The following is a 20,688-nucleotide window of genomic DNA, read 5'->3' on the forward strand; positions in this document are numbered from 1 at the left end:
TTGATCACAGGAATAAATGACACTTTACTATATATTCACATAGAGAACAGTTATTTTACATTTTAATAATATTTCACAATATTACAGCTCTTTTTCGTATTTTTAATAACATAAATGCAGCCTTGGTGAGCAGAAGAGACTTCTGTAAAAATATGAAAAAACTTTTGACCGGTAGTGTGTTTGTATATTATTCCTGGTGGGATTGAGCTATGAGGAAGTGCAAGTTTACTAACACTTAATAAGTAATTTTGTGATTCTACATTTCCTTTTGTACGTTTTTCTTTATTGCGTGATGTAGGTCTTTAATTTAATTCATAATGGTCTTAGAAATCTTAAAGGGTTAGTTCACCCAAAAATGTAAATTGTGTCATTAATGACTGAGCCTCATGTGGTTGGACACCCGTCAGACCTCCGTTCATCTTCAGACACAAATGAAGATATTTTAGTGTAAATCTGATGCTCTGAAAGGCCTCCATTGGCTCAACTTTACACTCTCAAGACCCTTAAAAGACACTAAAGACTAAAGTTACAAAGTCCATCTCACTACAGCGGCTCTACAATAACTTTATGAAGACGAGAATAGTTTCTGTGCGCAAAAAACCCCTAAATAACGACTGATATAGAGATGACGATTTCAAAACACGGCATCATGAAGCTTCGAAGCGTTATGAATCAGTGAGTCGATTCAGCGGTTCAGAGCGTTATGAATCAGTGAGTCGATTCAGCGGTTCGGAGCAATCTGAAATTTGGTGATCTGAACCGCTGAATCGACTCACTGATTCATAACGCTCCGAACCGCTGAATCGACTCTCTGATTCATAACGCTTCGAAGCTTCATGATGCCGTGTTTTGAAATCGTCATCACTATATAAGTCGTTATTTAGGGTTTTTTTGCGCACAGAAACTATTCTGGTCTTCATAAAGTTATTGTAGAGCCGCTGTAGTGAGATGGACTTTGTAACTTTAGTCTTTAGTGTCTTTTAAGGGTCTTGAGAGTGTAAAGTTGAGCCAATGGAGGCCTTTCAGAGCATCAGATTTACACTAAAATATCTTCATTTGTGTCTGAAGATGAACGGAGGTCTGACGGGTGTCCAACCACATGAGGCTCAGTCATTAATGACACAATTTACATTTTTGGGTGAACTAACCCTTTAAATTAAACTGCAGATACGCACTCATCATATTACTAGTGACTCTATTGAAGATTTTTCAGTAAGTTTGACTCAAATCATCTAAAACGTCTTTAATTACTCGTTGCACATTGCAGTTGGTCTGATACTCCCTCCATAACTCATCTTGTCTTTTTGTGCCCGTCCCTTTAATTGCTGCTTGCTAAATTTAAAATGGAGATTGGCTGAATGTTCCGTTTCTTTCTTTTTTTTTTGTACAAGTAAACACATTTTTACCGGCAGTGTTTTGAATCTCGCCCTTAATAAATCTCAAGACACCTCACATGATCTCATCCATTAAAACCTGAAAATGAAACCGCCAAGCTATGAGTCACACAAGCTCTTTCCATTTTCTCCGAATATCCATGTGTGTTTAGAGAAGCTGGCTTTCAAGGACACATACTGTACTTTCTGAAAGGAGCAGCTCGAGAGTCGCAGCGAACTCCATTACTCCAGCTGAAGGCGGAGATGCTCTTCAGAGATATAATAACGGATGGCTGACAGGAGTGAGGCGGCTGTACCCGTTCAAAAAAAACACATTTTAACTTTTAGTTAGCAGTCGGTTAATGTATGCACGGTTAAACTCGTTTGATTTGAAGTAGAATCTGAAGTCTTCAGGGAGGAGGAGGAGGTGCTGGAGGACGCGCCGTCATTGTGTTTGTGGTGTGAAATCACGCTGAGAGATAAAGTGTCTCTGGTGCGCCATTGAGGAGAATGTGTGAATGCGATGAGAATGGCTTTTCTTGAGTGTTAAAGCATTACGCTTGTGTATTCTTCATGCTGCATTGCACACTCAGAATGCATCCCTACTGTTTTCATGATGTGTCGAAGGACGCGAGAGAACTGTCTGCAGTTTTTCGTGGAATCTTGAATTTGTCGAGCAGTTTTGTCAAATTATTTTTTCATTTTCAGAGATTCGGTGCAATGATGCTGCATAAGGACTCTAAGCGTGATCTATGCTGCATACATCTGTGTGCTGGGGTTTAACCAACTACTGACTAAATTAATCATCACTTCACAAACATCCCAGTGAGCCATTTAACATGGAATAAAAGACAAAAAGGGTATCACAATTATCTCACAATTCTCGCAATTGCAAGTTATACATCTTGGGATCGATTGTGTGCTGGTTGTGCTCTGCAAATTTTTGGTAATATGTGGTATGTTGAAACTTTCTAAAGTGTCAGCATCAACATATTTTACCACATCTAAATCCAATGTTGCTACAGTATGTGGTTGCTAGGGTGTTCTGAGTGTTTTTAGAATGTTGCTACAGTATTTGGTTGCTAGGGTGTTCTGAGTGTTTTTAGAATGTTGCTACAGTATTTGGTTGCTAGGGTGTTCTGAGTGTTTTTAGAATGTTGCTACAGTATGGGGTTGCTAGGGTGTTCTGAGTGTTTTTAGAATGTTGCTACAGTATGGGGTTGCTAGGGTGTTCTAAGTGTTTTTAGAATGTTGCTACAGTATTTGGTTGCTAGGGTGTTCTGAGTGTTTTTAGAATGTTGCTACAGTATGGGGTTGCTAGGGTGTTCTGAGTGTTTTTAGAATGTTGCTACAGTATGGGGTTGCTAGGGTATTCTGAGTGTTTTTAGAATGTTGCTACAGTATGGGGTTGCTAGGGTATTCTGAGTGTTTTTAGAATGTTGCTACAGTATGTGGTTGCTAGGATGTTCTGAGTGTTTTTAGAATGTTGCTACAGTATGGGGTTGCTAGGATGTTCTGAGTGTTTTTAGAATGTTGCTACAGTATGGGGTTGCTAGGGTGTTCTGGGTTTTTTTTAGAATGTTGCTACAGTATGGGGTTGCTAGGGTGTTCTGGGTTTTTTTTAGAATGTTGCTACAGTATGTGGTTGCTAGGGTATTCTGTTTTTTTTTTAGAATGTTGCTACAGTATGTGGTTGCTAGGGTGTTCTGGGTGTTTTTAGAATGTTGCTACAGTATGTGGTTGCTAGGGTGTTCTGTTTTTTTTTTAGAATGTTGCTACAGTATGGGTTGCTAGGGTGTTCTGGGTGTTTTTAGAATTTTGCTACAGTATGGGGTTGCTAGGGTGTTCTGAGTGTTTTTAGAATGTTGCTACAGTATTTGGTTGCTAGGGTGTTCTGAGTGTTTTTAGAATGTTGCTACAGTATGTGGTTGCTAGGGTGTTCTGAGTGTTTATAGAATGTTGCTACAGTATGTGGTTGCTAGGGTGTTCTGGGTGTTTTTAGAATGTTGCTACAGTATGTGGTTGCTAGGGTATTCTGAGTGTTTTTAGAATGTTGCCACAGTATGGGGTTGCTAGGGTGTTCTGAGTTTTTTTAGAATGTTGCTACAGTATGTGGTTGCTAGGGTGTTCTGAGTGTTTTTAGAATGCTGCTACAGTATGTGGTTGCTAAGGTGTTCTGGGTGTTTTTAGAATGTTGCTACAGTATGTGGTTGCTAGGGTGTTCTGAGTGTTTTTAGAATGTTGCTACGGTATGGGGTTTCTAGGGTGTTCTGGGTGTTTTTAGAATGTTGCTAGGGTATGGGGTTGCTAGGGTGTTCTGGGTGTTTTTAGAATGCTGCTACAGTATGTGGTTGCTAGGATGTTTTGAGTGTTTTTAGAATGTTGCTACAGTATGTGGTTGCTAGGGTGTTCTGAGTGTTTTTAGAATGTTGCTACGGTATGGGGTTTCTAGGGTGTTCTGGGTGTTTTTAGAATGTTGCTAGGGTATGGGGTTGCTAGGGTGTTCTGGGTGTTTTTAGAATGTTGCTACAGTATGAGGTTGCTAGGGTGTTCTGTTTTTTTAGAATGTTGCTACAGTGTGGGGTTGCTAGGGTGTTCTGGTGTTTTTAGAATGTTGCTACAATATGGGGTTGCTAGGGTGTTCTGGTGTTTTTAGAATGTTGCTACAGTATGTGGTTGCTAGGGTGTTCTGGGTGTTTTTAGAATGTTGCTACAGTATGTGGTTGCTAGGGTGTTCTGAGTGTTTTTAGAATGTTGCTACAGTATGGGGTTGCTAGGGTATTCTGAGTGTTTTTAGAATGTTGCTACAGTATGTGGTTGCTAGGGTGTTCTGGGTTTTTTTTAGAATGTTGCTACAGGATGTGGTTGCTAGGGTGTTCTGAGTGTTTTTAGAATGTTGCTACAGTATGTGGTTGCTAGGGTGTTCTGAGTGTTTTTAGAATGTTGCTACAGTATGGGTTGCTAGGGTGTTCTGGGTGTTTTTAGAATGTTGCTACAGTATGTGGTTGCTAGGGTGTTCTGAGTGTTTTTAGAATGTTGCTACAGTATGGGTTGCTAGGGTGTTCTGGGTGTTTTTAGAATTTTGCTACAGTATGGGGTTGCTAGGGTGTTCTGAGTGTTTTTAGAATGTTGCTACAGTATTTGGTTGCTAGGGTGTTCTGAGTGTTTTTAGAATGTTGCTACAGTATGTGGTTGCTAGGGTGTTCTGAGTGTTTATAGAATGTTGCTACAGTATGTGGTTGCTAGGGTGTTCTGGGTGTTTTTAGAATGTTGCTACAGTATGTGGTTGCTAGGGTATTCTGAGTGTTTTTAGAATGTTGCCACAGTATGGGGTTGCTAGGGTGTTCTGAGTGTTTTTAGAATGCTGTTACAGTATGTGGTTGCTAAGGTGTTCTGGGTGTTTTTAGAATGTTGCTACGGTATGGGGTTACTCGGGTGTTCTGGGTTTTTTTTAGAATGTTGCTACAGTATGTGGTTGCTAGGGTGTTCTGGGTGTTTTTAGAATGTTGCTACAGTATGTGGTTGCTAGGATGTTTTGAGTGTTTTTAGAATGTTGCTACAGTATGTGGTTGCTAGGGTGTTCTGAGTGTTTTTAGAATGTTGCTACGGTATGGGGTTTCTAGGGTGTTCTGGGTGTTTTTAGAATGTTGCTAGGGTATGGGGTTGCTAGGGTGTTCTGGGTGTTTTTAGAATGTTGCTACAGTATGAGGTTGCTAGGGTGTTCTGTTTTTTTAGAATGTTGCTACAGTGTGGGGTTGCTAGGGTGTTCTGGTGTTTTTAGAATGTTGCTACAATATGGGGTTGCTAGGGTGTTCTGGTGTTTTTAGAATGTTGCTACAGTATGTGGTTGCTAGGGTGTTCTGGGTGTTTTTAGAATGTTGCTACAGTATGTGGTTGCTAGGGTGTTCTGGGTGTTTTTAGAATGTTGCTACAGTATGGGGTTGCTAGGGTGTTCTGAGTGTTTTTAGAATGTTGCTACAGTATGGGGTTGCTAGGGTGTTCTGGGTGTTTTTAGAATGTTGCTACAGTATGTGGTTTCTAGGGTGTTCTGAGTGTTTTTAGAATGTTGCTACAGTATGTGGTTGCTAGGGTGTTCTGAGTGTTTTTAGAATGTTGCTACAATATGTGGTTGCTAGGGTGTTCTGGGTTGTTTTTATAATGTTGCTACAGTATGTGGTTGCTAGGGTTTTCTGAGTGTTTTTAGAATGTAGCTACAGTATGTGGTTGCTAGGGTGTTCTGAGTGTTTTTAGAATGTTGCTACAGTATGAGGTTGCTAGGGTGTTCTGAGTGTTACTACAGTATGGGGTTGCTAGGGTGTTCTGAGTGTTTTTAGAATGTTGCTACAGTATGTGGTTGCTAGGGTGTTCTGAGTGTTGCTACAGTATGTGGTTGCTAGGGTGTTCTGAGTGTTGCTACAGTATGGGGTTGCTAGGGTGTTCTGAGTGTTTTTAGAATGTTGCTACAGTATGTGGTTGCTAGGGTGTTCTGAGTGTTGCTACAGTATGTGGTTGCTAGGGTGTTCTGAGTGTTGCTACAGTATGGGGTTGCTAGGGTGTTCTGAGTGTTTTTAGAGTGTTGCTACAGTATGTGGTTGCTAGGGTGTTCTGAGTGTTGCTACAGTATGTGGTTGCTAGGGTGTTCTGAGTGTTGCTACAGTATGGGGTTGCTAGGGTGTTCTGAGTGTTTTTAGAATGTTGCTACAGTATGTGGTTGGTAGGGTGTTCTGAGTGTTGCTACAGTATGTGGTTGTTATGGTGTTCTGAGTGTTGCTACAGTATGGGGTTGCTAGGGTGTTCTGAGTGTTTTTAGAATGTTGCTACAGTATGTGGTTGCTAGGGTGTTCTGAGTGTTGCTACAGTATGTGGTTGCTAGGGTGTTCTGAGTGTTGCTACAGTATGTGGTTGCTAGGGTGTTCTGAGTGTTGCTACAGTATGTGGTTGCTAGGGTGTTCTGAGTGTTGCTACAGTATGTGGTTGCTAGGGTGTTCTGAGTGTTGCTACAGTATGGGGTTGCTAGGGTGTTCTGAGTGTTTTTAGAATGTTGCTACAGTATGGGGTTGCTAGGGTGTTCTGAATGTTGCTACAGTATGGGGTTGCTAGGGTTTTCTGAATGTTGCTACAATATGGGGTTGCTAGGGTGTTCTGAGTGTTGTTACAGTATATTGTTGCTAGGGTGTTCTGGGTGTTGCTACAGTATGTGGTTGCTAGGGTATTCTGAATGTTGCTACAGTATGGGGTTGCTAGGGTGTTCTGAGTGTTGTTACAGTATATTGTTGCTAGGGTGTTCTGGGTGTTGCTACAGTATGTGGTTGCTAGGGTGAGCAAGCACTGTTAACATGAAGTAGGCAGTCGTGCTGCAGTGTTTGATCCACAGAGTGTTTACTGGGTTCAGCTCTCCACACGTCACATGACTCACGGCTCCAGAACTACATCAGGAGAGTAATAAATAAACATGATTAGAAGCAGACCGAAGGGATCTGAGGTGTTTGCGTAAATGAAAATATGTGTTTGGTTGAACTCGACTCGCGTGCGACACACAAACAGCAGCCGGTTATGAAACACACAGTTGCAGCTGCTCAGTAATGGCTCTGAGTGGAGCAGAAACACATCTGCTAATGCAAGCGTTCACATTAATGCTGTCTGTGTTTGAATAGAAGACGCACTTTGATGATTTCATCCTGTAATGAGCAATGAAAGCTGCTGTTTCGTCTGCTGTATGTGGAGCGCTCTGTTGCTAGGGTGTTGCTAGGTGTAACTTCTTTAATAATAATAATTAAGGCTGTGAGGGACGAAAGTTCAGTGTGTTCAATGGATTGTACTGTTGTTTAAAATCATGTCTTTATTGTATGTAATTGCACGTTTTGTTTTTATGTGTAGATAATTTAACGTGTGTCATTTTATTATCTATTTTAAATAATTTAAACACATAATATTGCAGACAATTCAGCTTTCATCAGTATTATATGTACACTATTATAGCTTTTATTTATACATTTTCAAGTTTTTTTTTTCATTTAATTTTTATATATATCAAATTTAAATTTTTTGTAATTTTATTTTCTTTGTAATTTTTATTAGTATTTTCTTTTTTTGTGTTAAAATTTAAAATTGTAATAATTTTAGTACTTAAGTTTGTATAACTTACTTTTATAACTTAATTTATTTCACACATTTTCATTGTTTTTTTTTTAAATCAAGATTTACTTGTAATATTTATATTTAATTTTAGTTCACACTATATGACAATTACCAATTTCTTAAACATATTTTTAATTTTAGTGACCAATAACAACAGTAGATTTTACATTTTCAAAAAAGTCAAGAAAAGTCCTAAAAACAACTTTATTTAATCTGCTTAAAACTAATTTGTAAATTGAAAAGAGTTTGTGGATTTTACACTCTAAAAAATGCTGGGTTGTTTTAACCCAATTTTGGGTCAAATATATTTTTAATTACATTTTTAACCCAACAGTTGGGTTTGTCCATATTTGACCCAAAATTGGATTGAAACAACCCAGCATTTTTTAGAGTGTAAGCACAGTTTGTATGAATAATACAGCCTTTTTATATCATTATTGATTGTATTTTATTTGTTATTAGTCTCATGTTAACGTAAGGTTGTATTTCAATTAGGGATACACTGATATTACACTGATATATTACTTATTCATAGCTTTGGCAATATTGTATGATTTACATTCATGCCAATAAAGTAATTTTGAATTTGAATTTGAATTTGATCTGCCAGTAATCGGTATGGGTATTTTTATTCGAGCATCATTATTAAATCTGAAATAGATGAGAAAGCTGTAGTGTGTGTTTACTTATACCCGAAGGATTCCCATGAGTGTGTGTGGAGATATTAAGATGATGATTTTGGGTGTTTCTGCAGTGTTTCATGTGTTCTTGTAGATCAGTGTTAAATCTCTGCATGTGTGTTAGTTGAGTTGACTCTTTGCCATATGGACGGGTGTTTTTCTGCTCTGGTGTGTTTGGAAGAAAGCGATTGACGGAAGGAGCGCTGCATGATCTGCACTGGATTGATTGATTGACACCTGTCAGAAAGCACTTGATAAACAGAAGAGAGTTTTGTGCAGGTGAACCTTCAGCACCTTCAGTCCAGATTATTCCTTCTCAAACCTCAGAGTCAGAGCTGTACATTTCATCCGAAGTCTTAAGATATTGAGCGGGAAGATCATTCAACGGGACAGAAAACATCCACACGGTGATTTATATCTCTTTTATTTTATTATTTTTTATTTCTTTTATTTTTATAATTGTTATTCATTTTATTTTATCAATTTTTATTTTATTTTATTTTATTCTATTTTATTTTTATTTATTTATGTTATTTTATTATAAAGGTTTGTGAGTTTCATTATATTATATTATATTATATTATATTATATTATATTATATTATATTATATTATATTATTTTATTTTATATTATATTATATTATTTTATATTATATTATATTATATTATATTAATTATATTATATTATATAATATTATATTATATTATATTATATTAATTATATTATATTATATTATATTATATTATATTATATTATATTATATTATATTATATTATATTATATTATATTAATTATATTATATTATATTATATTATATTATATTATTTTATATTATATTATTTTATATTATATTATATTATATTATATTATATTATATTATATTATATTATATTAATTATATTATATTATATTATATTATATTATATTATATTATATTATATTATATATTATTATGAAGTTTTGTGAGTTTCATGAAACTGCGTTAAATTAAATTTTATTTTATAATATTTTATTTATTTTAATAATTTGTATTATTTTTTATTCATTTTAATTTAATTTTATTCTATTCTATAATTTTTTTCTTTATTTTATTTTATTATTTTTACTTTATTGTATTATTTTTTCTTTATTTTATTATATTAAAAAGGTTATATTTATTATATTATATTATTTTATATTTATAATATAATATTATGTTATATTATATATTATTTAGGGCTGTCAAAAGATTAATCGCGATTAATCGCATCCAAAATAAAAGTTTTTGTTTTCATTATATATGTGTGTGTACTCTGTTAATTATTATTTATATATAAATACACACACAAGCATCTATATATTTAAGAAAAAAATATTATATTTATATATAAAATATTTATATTTATATATAATATAAATTATATAAATGTATATACAGTATATACATGCAAATATTTCTTAAATATATACATGAATGTGTGTGTATTAATATATAAATAATAATTAACAGAGTACACACACATATATTATGTAAACACAAACTTTTATTTTGGATGCGATTAATCTTTTGACAGCCCTAATATATATATATATTATTATGAAGTTTTGTGAGTTTCATGAGGCTGCGTTATATTTTATTTTATTTCGTTCTTTTTTATTTATTTTATTATTATTATTTATGTATGTATTTGTTTTATTATTATTATTTATTTATGTATTTATTTTATTATTATTATTATTATAAAGGTTTGTGAAGTCTCCATAAGTATCATGAACAAAACCGAAACTCAAATATTTGTATGACAATTAATCATCAGCTCAAAAGTCATGACCCTGGCAGTGTTTTCTCCCGATGTTGTTTGTTTGATGTACAGCGGTGACGAATCTTCTTCTTGACAGTGTTGATGTATTTACTGATGTATGAGCAGAAGCTGATGCTCGTGATGTCGGGCCGCAGATGCTCTTTATGTAACTGCGTTTCCCGAGAGATTCAACCGCATTTGCCTCAATTTAGCCTTGAGTCCGTAAGAGAGCGAACACACCAGACCATTATAAACCACAGCAAACGGCTCTAATGCAGAGACCCGTCGTGCATCCGGCCGACGCATCGCTCGTTTCGGGAAAAGCGTCGTCCTTGTAAGCCGTTTTTTCTGAAAGCAAATACAAACCATTTCATTACATCAAGAAAAACTCCTACATGTGTTTGGTCCTCCTCTGACTCATTGCAGCTGCTTCTCTTTACTTTATTTGTACCTTTTGTTTTGGTTTGCTCAGTGTGTGTGTGTGTGTGTGTGTGTGTGTGTGCCAGATGCCCTGAGATGTGTTTAGTTTAGCCTTTCGCACCCGGCGCTCATTAAAATGGTTTTTCTTTATTCTCCGTCAAGTGAATGTGGAGGAGGCGGATCAACACGACCTCTCAGATTAAGTGCTCCGGTATTCATCTTGTCCTCCGGCGCTGCTTTAAACACTCTTTATGTGGCGTTAACTGATATCGGAAAAATTAATTTCTGCAATTTGAAATGAAAAATCTTATTTACAGGCTTTCTTTCAATGCAGCATCAGTCTCTCTGTCTGTATGACATTATTACACGTGTGGTAGAAATGTTTTGCGTTTATCTAATATGACGAGCAGAATCCAGTCTAGAGGATGTTAAAGAGATCATATCATGTGTTTCTGACTCTACTAGAGCAGGTTTTCCTGCTTGAGTGTTGATTATTTCCTCATGTTCTCCATTGTTGCGGCTCCTCTCTTCCCAGTCTGTCAGTAACGCTCTGTTTACTTCCTGTCTCTCCTTCTGAAAAGCACACTGTGCTCTGATTGGTCGGCTGGAGCAGTGTGTTGTGATTAGTCTTCCAGTGTGTTTGGGAAATGTCCCGCCCCTTACCATAACCACCAGTTTCAACACACTACTAACTAACTCAACCAGACCCCACCCCTTACCATAACCACCAGTTTCAACACACTACTAACTAACTCAACCAGGCCCCGCCCCTTACCATAACCACCAGTTTCAACACACTACTAACTAACTCAACCAGGCCCGCCCCTTACCATAACCACCAGTTTCAACACACTACTAACTAACTCAACCAGGCCCGCCCCTTACCATAACCACCAGTTTCAACACACTACTAACTAACTCAACCAGGCCCGCCCCTTACCATAACCACCAGTTTCAACACACTACTAACTAACTCAACCAGGCCCCGCCCCTTACCATAACCACCAGTTTCAACACACTACTAACTAACTCAACCAGGCCCCGCCCCTTACCATAACCACCAGTTTCAACACACTACTAACTAACTCAACCAGGCCCGCCCCTTACCATAACCACCAGTTTCAACACACTACTAACTAACTCAACCAGGCCCGCCCCTTACCATCACCACCAGTTTCAACACACTACTAACTAACTCAACCCTTACCATAAAACATGCTTCAATAATCCTTATTTTCAACTTCAAAAGCATGTTTTTAGCATATGAGCGCTAGTAATGTTGATGTGTGATTGTGTCTCCGCACAGACCCTCCAGCGGTGGAACCGGGGTGGCAGGAGGTCCGCCAGGGTCTGGGTCGGACGGTGGCCTTGAACTGCCGTGTTCTGCGGGCGCATCCGTCACGCGTGTTGCGGTACGAGTGGAGGCTGGGCTCACGACTGCTCCACGCTGGACACTTCGACTCACGGGACGAGACAGACTACACCATACGCAGCCTCGCCAGAGAGGGCTACGGCGAGTACACCTGTGACATCATCAATGAGGTGGGGCCGGGACGCTGCACCTTCCTGGTCACCGGTGAGACTCCGCACTGTACCACACTCCACACTCCACACTCCACACTCCACACTCCTCGCTCCACACTCCACACTCCTTACTCATCGCTCCACACTCCACACTCCTTACTCATCACTCCACACTCCACACTCCACACTCCTCGCTCCACACTCCACACTCCACACTCCTCGCTCCACACTCCACACTCCTTACTCATCACTCCACACTCCACACTCCACACTCCTCGCTCCACACTCCACACTCCACACTCCTTACTCATCACTCCACACTCCACACTCCACACTCCTCGCTCCACACTCCACACTCCTTACTCATCGCTCCACACTCCACACTCCTTACTCATCACTCCACACTCCACACTCCACACTCATCGCTCCACACTCCACACTCCTCGCTCCACACTCCACACTCCACACTCCACACTCCTCGCTCCACACTCCACACTCCTTACTCATCACTCCACACTCCACACTCCACACTCCTCGCTCCACACTCCACACTCCTCGCTCCACACTCCACACTCCTTACTCATCACTCCACACTCCACACTCCTCGCTCCACACTCCACACTCCACACTCCACACTCCTCGCTCCACACTCCACACTCCACACTCCACACTCCTCGCTCCACACTCCACACTCCTTACTCATCGCTCCACACTCCACACTCCACACTCCTTACTCATCGCTCCACACTCCGGGTCATGCTCAAGTGTTCCTACTTAGAGTTACTAAATCACTAACATTTTTGCACAGTGCTTTTATAGCCTCACCTTGAGTGGGCGGGATTTATAATGTCATGGATGGATGGATGGATGGAATGATGAACGGATAGATAGATGGATAGATGGATAGATAGATAGATAGATAGATAGATAGATAGATAGATAGATAGATAGATAGATAGATAGATAGATAGATAGATAGATAGATAGATATGATGAATGGATGGAACGATGGAAGGATAGATAGACAGACAGATAAATAGACGGATTAATAGATGGATGGATGGATGGATGGATGGAACAATAGGCGGATAGATGGATGGATGGAACGATAAATGTATAGATGGATAGATAGATTAAAGGATAGATTATTTTCTCTCCTTCTGTATGTTTGTGTTGAGTTTTGCGTTTCTTGTTTCGACCAGTAATTGAGCAAATCCCGTCTTCCAGATGGTGTTTCCTTCATAAACGACAAAATAATTGGTAAAATGAGGCTGAAGAAATTTGCATTAAACTACAGTCTGTATTTAAACCCAGCAGACGCAGCAGAGCTGAAGATCAGCTTCTCTTAAAGGGACAGTTCACTCTCCTCCTCATTCGTCATGTAGCCCGTGTGTTTCTCTCGACCTCGACTCCTTCTGGGCTCCTCTTGAGAGTTAAATCCAGAGCTGGATCATGTCAGGAGCATATGAAGGGAAGAGTTGAGGACTGATGTCTGATATCCGGCAGGATCAGGGCCGGGTCGATTGGCCTCTCTGTGGTGTAGTTCAGTGTAGATGTGTGTGTGGAGCGGATCTCTCCTCCAGCCCTGCGGCTGTGTGCTTTACTCACTCGCTCTCGGGCCTAATGTGCCAATCGTTCAGACATCATCTCTCCCTCAGCGCTCTGCCATTTCTGCCATCTGCTCAGTCGCTCGGCTGCCAAAGTCCTGAGAGAGCGGCGATCCAGCTCCTGGTTATCCTCGGATCTGGACCCGGATCCTCCCAGAGGGATCTCTGCTGGACTCTGCTGGACTCTGCTGGTGTAATGGGTCTGGGTTTGTTCTTGCTGTGACACATATCAGAAACGATTCATTTACTCCGACCTCTGTAGATCCAAAAACACTGCGATAGATAGAACGATAGAACGGTATATAGAATAATAGATAGAACGATAGAATGGTATATAGAACGATAGATAGAACGATAGAACGATAGAACGATAGATAGATAGATAGCAGATAGATAGATAGATAGATAGATAGACAGACAGACAGACAGACAGACAGACAGACAGACAGACAGCTAGATAGATAGACAGACAGACAGACAGACAGCTAGATAGATAGATAGACAGACAGACAGACAGCTAGATAGATAGACAGACAGACAGACAGACAGACAGACAGCTAGATAGATAGATAGACAGACAGACAGACAGACAGACAGACAGACAGATAGATAGATAGATAGATAGATAGATAGATAGATAGATAGATAGATAGATAGATAGATAGATAGATAGATAGATAGATGATAGACAGACAGACAGACAGACAGACAGACAGACAGATATGGATGGATGGATGGATGGATGGATGGATGGATGGATGGATAGATAGATAGATAGATAGATAGATAGATAGATAGATAGATAGATAGATAGATAGATAGATAGATAGATAGATAGATAGATAGATAGATAGATGTAGAGATGATAGATAGATAGACAGACAGACAGATAGATAGATAGATAGATAGATAGACAGACAGACAGACAGACAGACAGACAGACAGACAGACAGATTGGACATTGTGACACTTGGCACAATGCAGTCAGGCAAGTCCCGTTCTCATGGCAACCGCCAAACCCAGACTCGTCCATGGGATTATCAGACAGAGAAGCGGGATTGGTCACTATTGCTCTAGAGTCCAGTGGCGGCTCGCTTTACCCCACTGTATCCCACGTTTTGGTGCTGTAAGGCTTGGATGAGCTGCTCGGCCATGGAAACCCATTCTATGAAGCTCTACACACTGTTCTTGAGCTCATCTGAAGGCCACAGAAGTTTAGAGGTTTAGAGAGTTTAGAGTTCTTGACTCTGCAGAAAGTTGGCGACTTCTGTGACCCTCAGCATGTGCTGACCCCGCTCTGTGACCCTCAGCATGCGCTGACCCCGCTCTGTGACCCTCAGCATGTGCTGACCCCGCTCTGTGACCCTCAGCATGTGCTGACCCCGCTCTGTGGCCCTCAGCATGCGCTGACCCTGCTCTGTGACCCTCAGCATGTGCTGACCCCACTCTGTGACCCTCAGCATGTGCTGACCCCGCTCTGTGGCCCTCAGCATGTGCTGACCCCGCTCTGTGACCCTCAGCATGCGCTGACCCCTCTCTGTGACCCTCAGCATGTGCTGACCCCTCTCTGTGACCCTCAGCATGCGCTGACCCCGCTCTGTGACCCTCAGCATGCGCTGACCCCGCTCTGTGTCCCTCAGCATGTGCTGACCCCGCTATGTGACCCTCATCATGTGCTGACCCCTCTCTGTGACCCTCAGCATGTGCTGACCCCGCTCTGTGGCCCTCAGCATGTGCTGATCCCGCTCTGTGGCCCTCAGCATGTGCTGACCCCGCTCTGTGACCCTCAGCATGTGCTGACCCCTCTCTGTGACCCTCAGCATGTGCTGACCCCGCTCTGTGGCCCTCAGCATGTGCTGACCCCGCTCTGTGGCCCTCAGCATGTGCTGACCCCGCTCTGTGACCCTCAGCATGTGGTGACCCCGCTCTGTGACCCTCAGCATGCGCTGACCCCGCTCTGTGGCCCTCAGCATGTGCTGACCCCGCTCTGTGACCCTCAGCATGTGGTGACCCCGCTCTGTGGCCCTCAGCATGTGCTGACCCCGCTCTGTGACCCTCAGCATGTGCTGACCCCGCTCTGTGGCCCTCAGCATGTGCTGACCCCGCTCTGTGACCCTCAGCATGTGGTGACCCCGCTCTGTGACCCTCAGCATGCGCTGACCCCTCTCTGTGACCCTCAGCATGTGCTGACCCCTCTCTGTGACCCTCATCATTCGCTGACACCGCTCTGTGACCCTCAGCATGCGCTGACCCCTCTCTGTGACCCTCAGCATGCGCTGACCCCGCTCTGTGACCCTCAGCATGCGCTGACCCCTCTCTGTGACCCTCAGCATGTGCTGACCCCTCTCTGTGACCCTCAGCATGCGCTGACCCCGCTCTGTGACCCTCAGCATGCGCTGACCCCGCTCTGTGTCCCTCAGCATGCGCTGACCCCGCTATGTGACCCTCAGCATGCGCTGACCCCTCTCTGTGACCCTCATCATGCGCTGACCCCTCTCTGTGACCCTCAGCATGTGCTGACCCCGCTCTGTGGCCCTCAGCATGCGCTGACCCCGCTCTGTGGCCCTCAGCCTGTGCTGACCCCGCTCTGTGACCCTCAGCATGCGCTGACCCCTCTCTGTGACCCTCAGCATGTGCTGACCCCGCTCTGTGACCCTCATCATTCGCTGACACCGCTCTGTGACCCTCAGCATGCGCTGACCCCTCTCTGTGACCCTCAGCATGCGCTGACCCCGCTCTGTGACCCTCAGCATGTGCTGACCCCGCTCTGTGACCCTCAGCATGTGCTGACCCCGCTCTGTGACCCTCAGCATGCGCTGACCCCGCTCTCTGTGATTTTCTGCGGCCTAACTGTAGCAAGCAATCATGTTGATCAGGATTTGTGCAGACTGATAACATTTATAGTTACACTGAGCTACTGAGAGCGGCCAATTCTCTCACTAATGTGTGTAGAAGCGAACACACACACACACACACACACACACTCCTGAGAGCGGCCCATTCTCTCACTAATGTGTGTAGAAGCGTCTGCAGGCCTAGAGCTGGAGTTACACACCTGTGGCCATGAAGGGTTGAACACCTGAGCTCAGGCCCAGCACTTTTCGCATTATAGATAGATCCATTATCACTGCTATATATCCAAGGTTAATATTATAAATCCCTCCCTGATCTGAAGGATCTTCTCCAGGTGTCGTTCAGAGATGTTCTGGATATCCTGTGGCTTGGCTCAGATCTTCTCTAGATGGAGATTTATATCCCGGACCGTTTAAAGCCAGATCCGGCATCGGGCCAGAGCTGAGACGCCGGCTGGGTGGACATCTGCCGCTTCAGGATTCAAGACACAACGACTTTAATCAACTACAGTCAATAAAAAATGGCATATTTTTGATGATCAATATATTGATATATTTATTTAACCCATTCAGAGCCAGTGAGCATTCCATTGGACAGAACTCTCTCTGCAGGTAAATCAGTTTGAGAGCAACAACAAATCAAAATCATTTATTATTGTGACGTACACTCACCTAAAGGATTATTAGAAACACCTGTTCAATTTCTCATTAATGCAATTATCTAATCAACCAATCACATGGCAGTGTCTTCAGTGCATTTAGGGGTGTGGTCCTGGTCAAGACAATCTCCTGAACTCCACACTGAATGTCGGAATGGGATAGAAAGGAGATTTAAGCAATTTTGAGTGTGGCATGGTTGTTGGTGCCAGACGGGCCGGTCTGAGTATTTCACAATCTGCTCAGTTACTGGGATTTTCACACACAACCATTTCTAGGGTTTACAAAGAATGGTGTGAAAAGGGAAAAGCATCCAGTATGCGGCAGTCCTGTGGGAGAAAATGCCTTGTTGATGCTCGAGGTCAGAGGTCATGGGCCGACTGATTCAAGCTGATAGAAGAGCAACTTTGACTGAAATAACCACTCGTTACAACCGAGGTCTGCAGCAAAGCATTTGTGAAGCCACAACACACACAACCTTGAGGAGGATGAGCTACAACAGCAGAAGACCCCACCGGGTACCACTCATCTCCACTACAAAGAGGAAAAAGAGGCGACAATTTGCACCAGCTCACCAAAATTGGACAGTTGAAGACTGGAAAAATGTTGCCTGGTCTGATGAGTCTGGATTTGGCGTAAACAGAATGAGAACATGGATCCATCATGCCTTGTTCCCACTGTGCAGGCTGGTGGTGGTGGTGTAATGGTGTGGGGGATGTTTTCTTGGCACACTTTAGGCCCCTTAGTGCCAATTGGGCATGGTTTAAATGCCACGGCCTACCTGAGCATTGTTTCTGCCCATGTCCATCCCTTTATGAGCACCATGTCCCCATCCTCTGATGGCTACTTCCAGCAGGATAATGCACCGTCACAAAGCTCCAATCATTTCAAACTGGTTTCTTGAACATGACAATGAGTTCACTGGACTAAAATGGCCCCACAGTCTCCAGATCTCAACCCAATAGAGCATCTTTGGGATGTGGTGGAACGGGAGCTTCGTGCCCTGGATGTGCATCCCACAAATCTCCATCAACTGCAAGATGCTCTCCTATCAATATGGCCAACATTTCTAAAGAATGCTTTCAGCAGCTTGTTGAGTCAATGCCACGTAGAATTAAGGCAGTTCTGAAGGCCAAAGGGGGTCAAACACAGTATTAGTGTGTGTTCCTAATAATCCTTTAGGTGAGTGTATATCCGAGTGAAATGGCTTCCGAAATTAGAAAAAATATAGGGCGGGGCTTGACTTCGTCCTTCGGGAATTGATTGGATCGTTGGAAGTTGGGCGTTGCTAACAAAATGGAGGCAGATTTGTATGCCAGTTTGCACTCAGTTGTTGAGGAAAAACTCGATCTATCTCTTAAATACATTTATTTTCTCTCTAAATCTTTTCTACATATGTTACTGAGCATATTTCCTCTTTTTGCTGGTTTATGCTACAGATTTCACTTATTTTAAGCCTTTTATGACTTTATTTCTGTAAAACTTTTTTCTCAGCTCTCCCTTATAAGGGGTGGTTCACACACGCTGCATTCCTAAGTGCGACTATATTGAGTAATTTTTACATCAAAAAGCTTTTATTTCTCATATATTTCTCTCTTTTTGCCTCAAGTGAACTGGCTTTTTAATTTTTTTATCCTGTTGTCTGAGGTCAACTTATGATGTTCGTGTGGTTTTACATTCAGAAAGCTCATCATGAATCAGTAATAGGCTATTTTCTGCCCTGGTTTTGAGGCTCTCTGAAAAACGCTGGGTTTTGATGGGCGTGCCGCACTGAAGACTTGGAAGTAAACGCCCACTGCTGTGATTGGATCAGATTTGCATATTTAAAGGCCCATTGAAGTGTCGTAAAACGCGCAGCATTATTCGATGTGTTGACGTAATTTCCCCTGAAACGGCTCCAGCTGTTAGCAGCTCCTCCCCTTTTTTGAAACAGCCAATAGCGAAGCGAGAAAGCAAACATACAATTCTGGAAAGTATGTATATGGCAAGAAAGGAGAGAAACGTTTACAAATGAAACAGTTAGAATATTAGTTCGACTTTATCCATGTTTGCTTTGTCTTTTTATTTTCAGAAATTTTCTGGGGACCCCTTAGAACCTTCTGGAGGACCCCTGGTCAAGACTATGTGTGTGCGCGTGGAAGTAACGTGGAAACCAGACTTTATTCGCCTCAACTGAAAGCATATTTACAGTCTGAATCGTTTCCTATCGCGTTTATAGTGCGCTGTGCCATTCACTATGTAGAAAATAGTAAATGCGTGAACAACTGACCGATTTCAGCCCTTCAGCGTCTATTTATAGTGTAGGGGGCGGGCGCTTCAGATTCTAGAGAGCATTTGATTGGACAGAAGATGTGATGAGAAGATGAAGTCTGCGATGATGTCATCAAAATCTGTGATCCATTTTAACGGAAGAGAGAGACTGTAAATTTTGAATGCTTATATCTCCTAAATGCGAATTTTGTCATTGTTTTGGTGCACACCAGCTTATTGATAACCTTAAGGCTAACATAATCACACTAAAAGCTAGAAAACTTCAATTTTGATTTCAGGGGGCCTTTAATGAGCTTCAGCTCCTCTCAGTACATGTGGGGATTGTTTTGAAAGCGTCTGGGGAAACGCTCACAGGACTCTCATCTCTCATCACCCGCCATTGACTGGAATGCTACTTCTGTATCATTTCGCCTGATCATTAGTGAATATAACCGCAAACCGTACACACACACACACACACTATAGCCCGTCGGCAGGCCGATGATAGCCCGTCTGAAACACACAGCCCCGGGACGTTGGTCTTTGCGAGCTGGCGTTACAAGTTCGAGTCTGATCCCGAATTAACCAATACCACACAGTATGTAAACAACAGATATCAAACCATCTGTAACAGTGCAACACTAACACATATAACACATGTTTTCCTCACATCAGTGTGTTCAGCGTTCCTGTCGGATCAGAAGCACAGCGTTGTGTTTTAATCTCCATCTCTCTGCAGATCCAGTCTCCACCTGTGTCTTGTTTACAAACGAATCCGCGGTTGTTAAATGAAGCGAACAAACGCAATGTCTTACACACGTGAGATGGAGCCGCATGTTTATTGCTCGACCCGTTTAGCTCCATGAGTCGGTGGGCGGGGCTTGAGGCGGAGCTTCTGCGTCCTGTGACATCATTGGTCGACATATTCAGAGATCTCTCGTTTTCTGGGTCTGGTGTCAATAAAAGCTTTTCTTTGACTAACAAGGACGTTTTCAGCTCTGAAACTTACAGGATATTCTTATATCACCATTAACTTCTATATATCAAAGGCTCAAGGGAAAGTTTATTTCTCAATTCATCAGCCCTTTAATATCATTTAAGTACAGCCAATTTAAATATTTAAGGCAGCAACTGAATTTTCTGCATGGATGTTTTTGTGTCCTTAGTACATGATTCAAGTCTAAATGGGTTAAAAGGCGAATTCAGCCAAAAATATAAATTATGTCATCATTTAGAAGATATTTCGAGAACTTTTTTATGCATATAATGAAAGTCAAAGGGGTCCGATGTGTTATTTTGTGGCACATCATCTTTCCTTTGAGGTTTGGACCGACTTAAGAGTGAGTAAACAATGACAGAATTGACATGTTCACTGTAAAATCACTACAGAAATGTGTGGCATGAT

General features: G+C 41.6%; 1 protein-coding gene across 1 annotated transcript in view; it reads left to right on the top strand.

The window, feature by feature from the left end:
* The window catches only part of LOC307135627 (MAM domain-containing glycosylphosphatidylinositol anchor protein 2), a gene marked incomplete at both ends in the record, with an annotated part of 254,854 nt that overhangs the window by 190,079 nt on the left and 44,087 nt on the right, over positions 1-20,688 (top strand). The window contains one exon of the mRNA XM_079832200.1: positions 11,700-11,969. Coding sequence (XP_079688326.1) covers positions 11,700-11,969 — 270 coding nt within the window. The remainder of the gene's footprint in view (positions 1-11,699; positions 11,970-20,688) is intronic.

This window comes from Gobio gobio, assembly GCF_949357685.1.
Source record: "Gobio gobio genome assembly, chromosome: 12".
In the NCBI taxonomy this organism is placed as follows: Eukaryota; Metazoa; Chordata; class Actinopteri; order Cypriniformes; family Gobionidae; genus Gobio; species Gobio gobio.